Below are 14,405 nucleotides of genomic sequence, written 5' to 3'. Positions count from 1 at the left end.
GAACACAACTAATTTCATACTCAACTCTTGACCTTTCTGCACTACTGTTCTTCACACTGAACCCTCTCCCAGGACTCAGACACCTCGTGTAGCCAACTGGCTACCCAAAGTCCCTTGTAGTGGTATCCCACCCAGGTCACCCTGGGTGGGTGGAGTCACAAGAGAGACTCCATCTCTAAAGGTACCCCTCGTTTCTAATCTTGTCCCACTAATGTTTCTGTTGCAGGTTAAATGTTAGAAAAGCAATCCGATTAAGTCAAATCATATAGTCTGAAAACTTGGTTATTTCCCTTGCCTCCATCCTCCCTTTGGTATTTTTCATTGACCCTAAACAATTTCTACTGCATGTACTTTCAAGGCAGGGTGGAAGCAAAGAAGAGAGGAAAGGAAAACACTTAGAATTTTCTATGTTAGGTATAGGTAAATGTACCTTGGGGAAAAGAAAGATAAAGAACCATTTGTAGTACCCAGTATTTACCTTCAACAAAAGAAAGTCAAGGATCAACTAATAGATTGGACTGGAAGGAAAAAAATTTCTGCAGCCTTTCCAAAAATTGCTATATAAGCCAAGGACACCAAAATAGCTAAACTACCGATTTCCGTGTCCTAGAGATAATCCCGGTGAAGGATATGTATTAAAGGATATGCAAATGATGCTTTGGCTCTTACAAGTTTTCTGCACACTCCTATCTCATGTAGTCCTTACCGCAGTGAAGCAACAAACATTACTATCCCTTGAGCACAGTGGAGGAAAACAAAACTCAAAAAGCCTGAACTAGTAGTAAACAGCTGGCAAACTTCAATGAAACAGAAGAGCTTATTTTATCAAGGACTTCTGGAATCAGACTCTCATCTTTCCCCACTGCCCAGGAAAAAGCAGGTGGCAGGATGGGTCACCTGACTTAATGCAGAGTCGTCCCTTTAATGGTTGCTGATGGTGGGGAGGCAAAGCAGACAGTAATGGACACTTGCCCAAGGAGGGTGGGGATCGCACGTGGCCACATTAGTGTCACTGACTTCTATTGGAGTCTCAACTCAACTCTTCATTTAGTGAGGTCTCTCGATCATTACCTTGCTTGGGAATTTGTAAATAACTTCTTCAGAAACTTTCCTGATCTGCCTCATTCCTCTTTCCTTACCTACCTGGCTGATTCCAGAAGTGTATGCTTTTATTGTATAAGAGGGATGTTAATGAACTGCTTGCCATTTGTGCCCAAAAGGTGTCTTATGTGAATGCACAGCTTTCCCACCTAAGAATCGCCTTCAGATGAAAAAAAAAAAATTATTCCAGACACTATTCTGGGGGCTAAGGGCATCTACAGGTGCGCAACCCAAGGTTCCTATCCTTAACAAGGATATTCCAGCCCTTGGGATAACTATAACCTGGTGAGACAGGCAGACAGCTTTTAATCTTCTCATTTTTGCAGGTGGAAATGTTGAGTGATTTGCACATATTCTGTGCAGTTCAACCAACATTTATTAAGCACCGGCTACGTGTCAGACACCGTCCTAGGTGCTGGGGGAAAAGGCAAGCAAACAGATCATTTTACAACTGTGCTGCAAATGCTATAGACCACAGAGTGTCCAGAGATCTCTGGGGTACAGGGAAGCCCAATCTCAGGGTCTAAGAAAGGCCCCCCGTGAGGGAAGGCACTTGAAAAGAGTTGAGGTTGAATATATGTGTCAGATTAACTTCGCTATACATTTTATTTAGTTGTAATACAAAATTTATACCAATAACTTAACATTTACTAAAAGACCTTACACTTACTACAATGATTTAGGAAGAAATTTTGGCTATTCAAAAAGCCCTCAAATAAACCAAACTTTTAAACCAACCGAGATTTTCATTCTCCTGAATGTACAACAAGCTCTCTTTCCAATATAACCACCTTGATGTGGTGAACAATAAACCTCTCTTCTACTATTTAGTCAATTTCTGTTATAATACAATTATTTTTGTACACTCGGAACTTTGTACAAACTTTCACTTTGTCAAAATGGCAGCCATCTTCACAGCAGATGGCAGTGAAATTTCAGCTTCGACCTTGATGGATATTTTGCTAATGAATGATTTTAAGCTTGTCATTAATAAAATAACGTATGATGTACAGTGCCCCAAGAAAGAGAAACTGAGTATCAAACCTCGCTCAGAAGCCAAAACCAGTGGACTTTTATGGACCGGGTTAGCCTTGCTGTCTGTTCAGGGCGGGGCGTTGGCCTGGCTCACTTGGTGGGTGTACTCCTGGGATATCATGGAACCGGTGACATACTTCATCACATTTGCAAATTCCATGGTCTTTTTTGCATACTTTATCGTCACTCGCCAGGATTATACTTACTCAGCTGTTAAAAAGAGGCAGTTTCTGCACTTCTTCCATAAGAAATCAAAGAAAGAACATTTTGATGTGGTGCAGTACAACAAGTTCAAAGAAGATCTTGCTAAGGCTACGGAATCCCTGAAACAGGTGCGCCACTCCCTCTGTTTGCGAATGCAAGGAGAGGAAGTCAATGAAAAGAATTAATCTTAGATTTTTAAATGTCATTGAATTTTTCCAGTGGAAAATTCTGCCTTTTACACTGGAAAGCCCTTTCACAAACAACCTACAAACTCCTTCCTGCAAATAATCTGTCCCCCCTACCCCCACCGCCGAGCTCAGAAGATCTCCTTAATTTGGGCTCCCCAAGTCTGGCACCTCATTCCTCAACTCTTGCTATGTCCCCATTGCCAACGGTCATCTTACCACTCTGGCCACAGCATTCAAAGATCTCCAGATGCTGCCGCATCAGCCTTTGCCTCTTCAAAGTCCCGTCCCCTGACGATCTCTTCAGAACCAAACAGAAGGTGCTATTTCCTTCCAGACAACTAGCACGCCTTCCCACACCACTTCTGTTTCTCTCTCTCAACCTTCTTTGCCTTAGGATTTTCGGTGAAGATCCAAATGGCACCAGACTACATACAATCATAGCACGGCAGCCTGTGAGAAGCTGAAGGGACAGTGGATCATCTAAGCCAACAGCTCTTCAGATTCTTCCGCCATCGTTTGTAGGTGGAAGGAGGCTGCTGGAGAAGGGGCAACAGGCAGGACCTACCACTCATCCTCCTCACCTCCAGCTTAACCATTACAATCCATGTCCATCTCGTTTCCTAGTTATGTACAGTACAATTAAAAAAATGGGAGGGGGGAAAAAAACACAAATGGTGTGCAAATAAATCTCCGCTTAAAAAAGGCAATGTAAAACCACCAGTCTATTTCCAAACATGCTGAATCACTTTTACAGAGAGTATGCATGATGTGAACCTTGCAAATATCTGTGATTAACAAGGGTCTCTAAATGCCTAGCCCCTTACTAAGTCTAATCCTTCACTTTAAAAACTGGCCTGAACTACCCAGAAAAGAGGAAATGTGATTTATTGATGGATGTGCTTGAAGAATAAAGGGACTGGCATTTTACGGCTGTTTTTCCCATTAGCTAGCTGCTAAGCCACTTCGCTTTCCTGTGCCTCAGTTTCCTTGTCTGTAGAATGACAACTTTCGTCTATGAAGGCATTTTCTGGCTTCAAAGTTCTGTTCTATAAAGAAGACTTTGTAAGTATTTGCAAGTGGGGGACTGAGCCACTTTTTCCCTTCGTTCCCCATGTCTTGAATAATGTAGCTTTCTTTTCCAAAGGGTTGGGGGAAGTGTCCCGGGACGTGGGCAACAAAACACCAGCTTTCATTCAGTCTAACACCAAGACTAATGGAATGTTTACAGACAGACTGGCTGGCCTCAGCCCTTCAGTTTCTCCCCTTTCATCTTTCTAATCCTCCTTTCAATCTGTCACCCCCTCACATCTCTTTCCTTCCTTCTTAGCTCTGCTCCAGTTAAGTTGAACATACCTTTAAGTGGCTACTGTGTACAAGGCACTGTGGGTCAGCACTCAGCTTACGTGAAGACGTGGGACCCACAGCCCCGTGTGGCAACGCCTTCTGTCCTAGGAGAGCAGCTCTGGTGCAGCACAAAGGACAGATTACAGATGCAAAGATCAGACTGGCACACTGACCTAAGAGATGAGGCATGAAATTCTCTGACTTCAAGTCAGTTAAGCTGGAGACCTGACTGGCAAGTGAGAGAGCAGCTGCCCTTTCATTATTAAGTAACTAAGCCCACAAGCACACACTGAGTCACCGGTGGTCCAGGCACTGTACTAGACACCATGGCTAGGAAATGGAAAGACTTCATGCCTGCATGTGCTCCGAAAGGAGAGACAGACTTGGGGAGTGGGTCTGGTGCCTAAGAGGACACAAGGAGAGGGGGTTTTTGTTAGAAACACCCGGCATGGGGTGGGGGTGGGATAGAATGATTGAACTCCAGCTGGAATCATGAATATTTAAGAGGATGATGTTAAGGGGATGTTGGGAGCAAAGGGTTCCTGGGCAGTTCCTGTAAGCACCTGGATCCGGGGTAGGGAGAGAGTCAGCGACACGGAGAGGTGGACATCTTCACGGGTGGAGTCACGAAGGGGAAGCATGTTCCTGGGGAAACACAGGGAGCGAAACGCTGATGGAAGGGACAACACCTGACATGGGTCTACATTCAAGGGGTCGAGAGGCCAAGAAAACTCAGTGAAGAGGACAGTGAACGGAATCAGGAAAAGAAACGTGAGGGCCAACGTAAGGACGGAGAGAGCTCAGGAGGAGGTACTCAAACACGACTGGGAGCAGGGCAGTCAAGTAGGGTAGGAAGAGGAAAGTTGCCGTGGGATCTGGGCATCAGTTAATCAAGACCTTTGAGAGAAGAGCATCGTTTCCTATCTTCACAGAGTTGTTGAGATTCTCCTTCCAGCAAATCGGCACTTGACGGAATGAAGAACTGCACAGTAGACTGAAGTACAGACTCAAAAATGCCATTCTTTTTTCTTTCCTTTGGAGTCTGGAGGGGGCCAGAGCAGGCTCATGGGCCAAGGGAAAGAAAGGAGCCTTCTAGAAGGTCTCCTCATTGTGTCTATCCCCCCAACAAAAAATGATGAGGTCAACTGTAAGGTAAGGGTTTCTGATCTTTTGCATAACTTGCCCCTGGTCACTGAGCTACCTGTGGTGGTGGTGGTGGTGGTGGTGGTGGTGGTGACGGCAACAGTGATCTAGATCAACCCGATAGGGCCTCCTGGATGGACCGTCCCCACAACTGGGACACATCTGGGATGATTAGTCAGGCTGTGGCTGAAAGAGGAAAATAGCTGTCTTCTAGGACAGCTAAACCCCAGGGAGAGGCAATGGGACTGTCAATGGAGAAAAATGTACAATAATAGGAACACACCTCAGGTTAAAAAAAACAAACAAACAAAAACAAACAGCAGATCGTTTTCAAATGTGTGCCTTGAATCCAAGTCTTAAGCGCAGATGAGTGGTGATAGAGACTAAGCTGCTTCTCGAATGAACAACTCAGGGTCATAGGCTACAAGTTACTCTGAGGCAGGAATTTGTGCAGAGATAAATATTGCTAAGTACTGGTGGGAAAGCAAGCTAACAGTGGCGGTAGTCGTAAGCAGAAGGGAATAAACAGCATTGTTTCCAAAACCTGCAGTAAAGGTTAAGACACAAATATGTGTATTTCTATGTATGTATATATCTAGAGTGATGTAGTCACTCATTTTCCATGTCTTAGTTCCTTTTCCATGTACTAATTCATTTAATCCCAACTCTAGGAGGCAAGGCCAGCAATTATTTCTATTTTACACAGAAAGGGAGACAGACCCAGAGAGAGGTGGAGTAACACCCACCAGATCATCCAGACAGTGAATGGGACAACAGGGACGTAAAACCAGTTCTGCCCCCTCCCAGGTCCACACCAAACTGCCGGCAAGATGCTGTGCCAGGACGTGGACACGGCTCTGATCTATACCCCACTTGGGAGAGACCCAGATGGGAGCTGACTGGCCATTTCGTCCCTCTCCTTAGTTCTTCTCTCAAGCAAAAGCAGAGAGAGAGCACACTTTCTATAACATGTTTAACATATTTTTAAAATAAATCAAGCCATTAGTGGAGGGGGTGGGGGGAAGAAGTCCTCCTAAAAATGGCTGTCCATGTTCCTATGTTTGAAGATTCCAGATGGCAAGCCCTGCGGCTCAAGTCTAGCCAATGAGCTGGGTCTCCCTGCAGGGTACACACTCTGATCACTGTATTACCAAGGCTACTTCCTCTGTGTCTCTTACAGCCTGTTCTCTCTCCTCCCATAAGGGAAACAAAACCTCCTCTGCCCCATCCTAACAACAAAACCCCCAACACACATCCATCTTGATTTGTCCAAACTTACTCAGACTTCTCCACATTAACCCTTCCTTGAAAACACATAAACCCTTCCTTGATTTGTCCAAACTTAGACTTCTCCACATAAACCCTTCCTTGAAAACAGGTTTAGTCCCGATATGCTAGATTTCACAGTACTCACACTGCAACCAGGTCCACTTCACAGACGTGTGACCCGGGCCGTGGCCCAGGGCCTGGCTTGTGACAGGAGCCCAGGCTCAGAAGGGCTCTGTGCTTCAAGCTTAACGCCCTGTGGCCACCATGTTGACATATTCAACAATTTTATCTCTGAACTTGTGTTATGTAAGTGAAGTCTAACAGAACTATGACACACGTGCAGGAGCAGAGGGGACACATGGATGAGAGGAAATAGCTCTGTATTTTAGTGCTTCGAGGGTACCATTTTGCTTGCTTTTTGAACGAGAAGAGATTTTCGTTTCCACTGGGCCCCACAGCCCATGTGGGCAGCCTTCCCTGTCACTTTCCCCTCCCCTGCCCCCATGCAGTTTGTGTGTTTGGGTCCTTTACTCACTTGTGCACCATCCCCATTATTCATTTCCTTGTATTTGGACCTTAATAGATTATATGCACGTCTGAAGGGAGAGTCACTATCTTCTCCCTCTCTCTCTCACAAGCTGCGCATGTCCACGGGCCTAATGAAGTTCTAAGGGCACAGAGGTAGTTGGCAAGTATTTGCACAGTCAACACACCACTCCAGTGAGATAATTCTTCAATTTTCCATGATGAGCACAACTGCATCTTTTCTAAATTATAGACTCTGGTTCCCAGAACATGATAAAGTGAGCAAGCCCCACTTTCCAGAGAGGGCTGCGAAAAGAATGACTTCTTCCCTATTTGTTTGCAAGAAAAAACACTTCATATTAATAAAACAATGATAAGTGGCTGGGTATTAGGTTTGTTTTTTAAGGGCTTTATTTCCTTTTAACTTTTTGTTAAATCTGAGCATCAAAGCATTTTTGAAAGTTTACTGTTCCAGCATCTAAGATTCCAAAACATGGCAACTGACTTTTCCTAAGGGTTGAGTGCTGCTTCATGCAATGCTTAATTTGAATCAACAAATGGCTGAGGGAACATCCCCAGTGCTTATCTCTTGGAGAGAGTAAATGTAACCACCAGCCTCTGGCGGTCCAGAGGCAAATAACTGAGGTCAAGTTTCCATCTCAGATTCCCAGCATCGTTACACCTTGTACTACTGCTAGATTCTCATGCTGGCCCAGTTAAGGCACTTTATGAGAATATGATTTCTATCCAACATTTCGAGTTCATTACAGATAACTATGCTCAACATAAATGTCACAAGGAGCAAACTACTCTTCACACACTCCACAGTGCCCATGGTTGAGAGTCGCTAGATGATAAAAAGTCATTTACATGAAAACTATGGATTAAACTGGTTAAATATCTCACAAGACTCCAGGTTCAACAATTTTCTCTTTCCCATCTTGGCAAGCATAGAGATAAAGAGCTCAGAAATGTGTCCTTGGCTACTAAGAGGGGAGGGAGATCCAGGACACACATGGAATAAAGCAAAAGCCAACTTAATAATGATGTCCTTTATCCAAAAATGTAGGGGCGACATCAGTAGTCCTCCAAATATTAATGGAGGGACACAAAGCTGAATGTCAATATTGAGGGACAAAAGAAGTGAGCCAGGAAGAACAGCATGGGTACTGGGGCATTCAGAAGAACAGGGGAGAAGCAACAGATGAGCTGGAGTTTAGGGGGTGTCATAAGTGTACTGAGAGGCTCCGTTACAACGTTTCATTAGCAAAAAGAAGTTGTTGATGTTTAATGTTAGTTGTGATAATCAAAAAAGGACTAAACGTATACTGTGTTGAGATATTTTAGGCAGAGTAATCAAGACAAGGGGCGCATACTTTATTCACACTGTGACTAAACCTAGCATACTGCCAAAAAATAGATTTGGAACAAATTTTGGAATAAAAACTACTCATCTGTTTTGCAAAAAGAAATCAGAAGCACATCAGCGTAATCAGTAATTTTAAACTTGCCTATTAAGTCAGGACATTGATCGCTAACAGATGCATATATTTGCAAATTTCTTCAACAAAGTTGACAAGCTGTGCATCACAGGTCTCTTCTTCCTGGCCTGGAATACAGGTTTCTGAATTTCTAACTATGCTCATTACGTATGATTCTGGGTTTCTTTGTCAGTTTCTACTGACCAGGTACTGGTCTGTACAAAAGCCCCAAGACTGGCTTTGATAGTCATTTTCCAGATTCAGGGTAAACTGAGGAATAATGGATGGCCTCCAAGTAGTCAATGGATAGTAGTTGCCCTGCTTTTGAAATGCCCTTGATCTGTCAACACTCTGGGCTTGCACAGGAAGCACTGGACAGCCGGCATGAGTTTTAAAACATACCCTGAACGTGTGAATGGGCTTCCAGACTAACTCAGAACCATCCATCAGATGGGAGCCTTCCAGAGACCTCCAGGCACAGCCGGCCACATTCTCAAACTGGTTACATTCCTCAGCCAGACCTTTCTCAGGAGTGTACACTTCTACACGGGAGTCATAAAAAGAGTATGCATATAATGAAGGTCCACAATCACGCTGAAAGTCTTGTCTAAGAATTTTGAAAATCCCCTTCCAAATCAAACTGTTTTCCCGCAACCATACCTGAGCTGTGGAAACAGGTGTAAGGTAATCACACCTTACCTTACCTGACCCTACCTTACCTGTGTAAGGTAACAGGTGTAACAGAAATCACTGGAGAGGTTTGTATCCTGTTCTAAGGAGATTGGGATGTCAGTCAGGACATATATCCTGCCCTTGGCCTGAACTGTAAAATTCAAAGACATTTTTGTTGTTCCCCTCCCCTTAAAAAAGAAAACGACAGGAAAAAAAAAGAAGAAGAAGAAGAAGAAGAAGAAGAAGAGCTAGTGAGACTGTTGCAGGAAAAGCCATAACCAAAAGCAAATATAAAAACACTGCCAAACTGAAGGGTGTCAGTCAGGAACTTTAAACACAAGAAACATACAGGGTTCTGAACCTAAAAATGAAAAGGAGCTATCAAAATGAATCCATAAACAATATAGCATGAATCTGAATTAAAAAATCTCTCCTTTTCTGCCAGTCTCTTTTTAGCCCCACTGCGAATCTTATCAAAAAAGCTTTACTTTTGTACCTGTGCAGAAATCTTTCTCCGGTAACCAACTGACCACTCCTCCCTGTCGTCCCTTTGGCATTCTTAAGTGATCCAAAAGAACTCTGTATATTATATATTTACATACATTAACTTCGTATGTATTCACTCATTTTAAACTCACCGACAGAAAAACCTGTGAAGGTAGTTCTTTCACTATCACTGCCTTAGAGACAAAGAAACTGAGGACCAGTGAGGCTGAGTGACTTGCCCAGTGGTCAGGATGAAAGACCTCCAAGGCCCAAGCTGTTAACTACTCATGTATCATGGTCTCTCCTTTGCAGTCACTTGCATTTACTGATACACTTTTTTCAACTTTTAAAAAATTTTTTATTTAATTGAGAGAGAGCAAGTGGGGCAAGGGGTACCAGGAGAGGAACAGGGGGAATATCTCAAGCAGATTCCCTGCTGAGCTCAGAGTCTGATGAGGGGCTCAGCTCGCAACCCTGAGATCATGACCTTCATGACGTGAGCTGCAACCTGAGAGTTGGAGGCTTCACTGACTGAGTCACCCAGGTGCTCCAATAAACTGTTTTTTAAAAATAAAGTTTTATGTAAGTAATCTCTACCCCCAACATGGACCTCAATGAGCCAGCCAGGAGCCCTTACTGATAAACTATTTTGAAAGTTTCATGGTTCTTTATTTAGAGGACATTCAATCAATGTTGCTGGGTGATTAAGATAATTCTGTTAATGGGTGGGTATGTGTGCCTCTGAGTGTGTGTGTAGTACAGGTTCTACCAGAAGCTTCTTTCAATGAGTTTATGCATGGGGGGAAGAAATTCCCACCTAATGAAGGCCTACAATGTGCTTGTCAGACTGCAAGGTCATCTGTAACCTAACCTTCACAATGCCCCTGAGACACAGGTGTTCTTGTTCTAGTTTTTATTTCTAAAGTAGGATTGTTTTAAGAATAGCTATGGGAACTGAGGCTCAGCAAGGCTAAATGACCACAGGCAGAAGACAAAATTCCGCTGCTCTGGTCATTCATTTGGCTACCTAACACTAGTTGTCCTTTTGTCATCTTCTTTAGTTTCCAAAGACTCAGAGAACTCAACTATCCTCATGGTCCACAATGATCCCAGATTGTTTTCTGCCCAAGACTTCCCACGGTAGAGCATGTAACAGACTTTCCTTGTGTTTTGTTTTATCACTTTTAAGAACTTCATTGGTTGTTTTAGACCGTATCTCCCAAGTACAGACAACCCCTCTAAATTTAGAGGCTAATGAATCCAGAAGCCTGGTGCCATCAATGGGCTTCATGTCCATGCTCTTTCATAACTGCGGCCACAGCTGTTTCTGGGCTAGAACTGAAGGGACAAGTCACACATCAGGCCCCAGATATGAATCTCTAAATAGTTTTACACTCAAACTGAAGAGCTATTTCAGAGAGACTGAAATAAAAGTAAAGTCATGAATTTCAAACTTTGATCATGACTCACTCTAAGTACTTTTGATACTGAGACTCAATACACATGTACACATGTGAGTGAATACATCTGCACCAGAAAAAAAATTTTACAGAACGTGTTCTCTTACCACAACACATTGTGATAGTTTTTATCAATTCATTTTTTTTAAAAACACAAAACCATAAAAGTCTTTACACGTCTCCCTAATCACATTGCAACCAACAGCTTGAAAAACAGAGCCTGAGAACACACTGTTCCAATTTTAATTAATATTTTGTGCATAACTGAATCAAAAAGGTTTGTTCAGGCAAAATGAATAGCATTTATTGATTTCATAAAATGAAATCATTTATGTCGCCTAAACTTCCCTAAAAGGAGACTGTCATTGCTGTCTATGAGGTGGGGAGCAGACAGGTTCCCAAGTCTGCCCTTTTGTGCTTTTTAAATTGTGTACCAGCTGAGTACATCACCCATTTGAAAGTTAAATGAAATGAAATTTTACCCCTTCTGAAAATCAGATTTCTAATTAGGGCTGTTTTTTGCTCTGCATGATTTCTTTTGTTCTGAGTGTTGTAAGGCTGATTTCTTAAAAATAGGTTTTTTTCTGGTTCTCCCCCCTCCCCACCCTCGGTAGAGAAGATCAACTTCTCAGGTATCTTTCTAGGTCATAATTCTCCCTCTTAATATATTGGTCCACTTTGGGCTCTGGTCTAATCTTTCATACTTCTGTCACCTTCCCGTAGTTTTCAAACTAGATAACCAAGGTGTTTCAAGAAACTTGGCCAACTTCTTTACTACCCTGGAATGTAAGTAACAGGACCTTCTAGATTGGAATAGATTAATCTTATTCATACAGTTTTCAATCAACTTTTCCCCTACTTCATTGTAGATTTCCATACCCTCTAAAATGACATTTGATCTTGGCCTCAGAGGAAGAATTTTTCACCTTTATATCTTAAAAGAAAAAAAAAGGTAAAGCTCATCTTTTTTTGGTTTGTTATCAATTTTACTTTTAAAAACAGGGATAATGCAACTAGGTTCCTCCTTAGATGTGTTACACTCAGTTTCTTCCTTTTAATGTTTAGTCTTTAGAAATATGAAAAAAAGAAATCAGGAACATGTTTTAGCGTAGAAACAAGATACCGCGCTTTATAGATAACCCTTCTGAGAAACGTCTATGAACTAAAAGAACATAGAAGAGCCAGGGGCCTCTATTACTTCACATTTCTTTAAAGCAAAAGCAAAAGCAGCTAGCTCACAGTGCTGGGGATCTTATCTGCCCTCAACATTTGAAAGGGAAAATGTAGGTTACATGGAAATACATTGTCCTGCTCGGGAGACTGAGGGTTAAATTCTGTAGGAGACCTAGCTTTCAGTACCCCAGTGAGTCACAGAAAAGCTGACCCTGGCTCCTGCTTTCCTTCTGCTGTCTCCCAAACCAGCTATATTTGGTTGTCCTGCCACTGATGTAGCCCTTATGTGTCAGAGGAACTAAAGAACTTCCGTAACTCAGAAATGGGCTTTTTTTTTTTTTAAATGTTGAAAAGCTAGTTTAAATGTCAAACGACCTCTGGACAAAGATGCGAAATTTTAAAAGCACTTCTTTTAAGAGTGAGGAGGAATGAGTAACCTAAAATAGAAACAGTGAGAAAAGGTATCTAAGGAAAGGAAGGTGTGTCCTAGTAAGCATCCAGTACGCAGCGAAATGTGTAAGTAAGCAGACTGCATTTTTAAATCCGCTCAGTTAGAAGCTAATGTACTGCTGCTAGTATGTGCCTTCTTAAAACTGTGCTGCTGGTTCAAACTTCTGTACCCCTGTACAAGCATGGGGCTAGCTCATCCTAAATTTTAAAAAAAGAAAACAAACCCCCTTCGTAACGAAAGTTCTCTCGGACTTTTTGACCTCTGCTTCTGGCTTCGTGCAAACCCCTAGAACTTGTTTTAGGGGTTTGGGGAATGTGGCCTCTGATCACTCACCAGGGTTTTCTCTTTATACTGTCTTGTTTACTCCTTTCTTCACCGAAGCCAGAGATCATCTCTTCAGCTACTGCAGCATTTCTACCAGATGCAACAAATCACAGGGGTGTATTTTGACTTTAGCTCTGTCATGTGAACAAGAGTAACACTGAAACCTTTTACCAGTCCCTGTGCTCCATCTTTTTTTTCTGTTTTGCCCAATGTTTGTAACCTGCTCCCAAGAGTTCTTCTTTTAATATTTTAAGTCTTCCCTCCCCCTAGCTGAAAACCTTAAAGCTTATGTTAATAAAGTGATGCCATCATGAATTAGGAGTCATTTTGCCACAACTTATTCTAACACTGTCCTTTCAGTATTGTGGCTGGTCGGAGGTCTGAGGGACTCTTCTAACATAAGAGGACGAAACAGAAGACATGATTTCTACCGAAGGTATTTTAAGGTTCTGAAAATGACCTGGTCATTCTCATTAGTGTAGCCTTACAATAGCACTCCTCTTTCATTATAAATAAAACTTGTATCAGAAATTGTGAAGTATCAACAGAAGGTACTTCATACATGTACACATCTTAATTCCCACAAACCTTAGCTGAAATTCAAGTTCTCTTTACACTTCTCTGTTCACCATCACTGTTAAATTACTTGATCACAAGTCTCAGACACTTGGCAGAAGACAGCAGTACCAGTGTGAAGTTCAGACCAAGTGACTTATAAATTGATCTCATTTTCCTCCACTGATCAACCTAAAAGTACCAGTCATCAGCTTTCCATAGAAACTGTAAATTTAATAGTCACTTCAAACATAGATTTGCAGGTTAAAAAAAAAAAATTATACTATTCCCCCACTACTGATCTGTTTAGTTATGCGATGTCCCACATTCGAAAGCCAGTAACAGTTAAAGCTCTGTATTATATTTGCTGGATAACGGTTTCAGTTCAAAAAAGATAGCCTTCAGCTTTCTCGGCACTACTGCTTACAACTCAATGGGGCTGTGGACCTTCAGCACAGACGGCTCTGTATGCAGCCCAAGAGATGGAATTCAGCATGCACGAAGTTGACTTTGGCTATAAGAACAATAATTGCATTACTACTAAATCTTGCAACTTTTATATTAAGTAAAACTTGATGAAAAATGGGTCAAAATTTGAGGCTCAATATCAGCCTTGTTTGGCAGAAGAGCCAATGCTCAGTAATCCGTGGAGATGGCAGGCAAGGAGCATGGGGAAGCTATCCAAAACTCATTTTAGCAATGTTCCAACAGTTTTCGTCATCAGAACTCCTAACAAAGGGCAGGGCTGAAGGTTTCCTCCTTAGTTCTCAGCCCACCCTCCACCATAGGGAGAGAAAGGGAGGGCGGACTGCTCTTCTCTTTATTCTCCCTTAACAGAGGGGGTAAAAACAAAAACAAAAAGGGAGCGGGAGGTTAGGACAAAAACACAGAACCACAAAGGGGAGGGAGAGTGATGACTGTTTTGAAATGATCTGCATCCTTGTTGAGGACCTGGAGTAAACGGAAAGCCCTCCAGAAAAGCACAGAACACTGT

General features: G+C 42.5%; 2 protein-coding genes across 4 annotated transcripts in view; one reads left to right on the top strand and one right to left on the bottom strand.

The window, feature by feature from the left end:
- Positions 1–14,405, bottom strand: part of ARL15 (ADP ribosylation factor like GTPase 15) — a 395,820-nt gene that overhangs the window by 101,073 nt on the left and 280,342 nt on the right. The gene's annotated exons all lie outside the window — the stretch shown is intronic.
- On the top strand, positions 1,860–2,555 carry LOC116585713 (calcium uniporter regulatory subunit MCUb, mitochondrial-like). The gene has a single exon (XM_032334989.1). It carries the CDS (start codon positions 1,860–1,862, stop codon positions 2,523–2,525), a length of 666 nt encoding a protein of 221 aa, XP_032190880.1. The 3' UTR covers positions 2,526–2,555.

The sequence above is a fragment of the Mustela erminea genome, chromosome 3 (genome assembly GCF_009829155.1).
Source record: "Mustela erminea isolate mMusErm1 chromosome 3, mMusErm1.Pri, whole genome shotgun sequence".
Taxonomy (NCBI): Eukaryota; Metazoa; Chordata; class Mammalia; order Carnivora; family Mustelidae; genus Mustela; species Mustela erminea.
The sequence above is the reverse complement of the archived record's forward strand: the minus strand, read 5'-3'. Positions and strand labels throughout refer to the sequence as shown.

What these genes read in the sequence shown, in the direction of transcription:
- LOC116585713 (XM_032334989.1), top strand. Translation starts at nt 1,860, where the DNA reads ATGTACAACAAGCTCTCTTTCCAATATAACCACCTTGATGTGGTGAAC.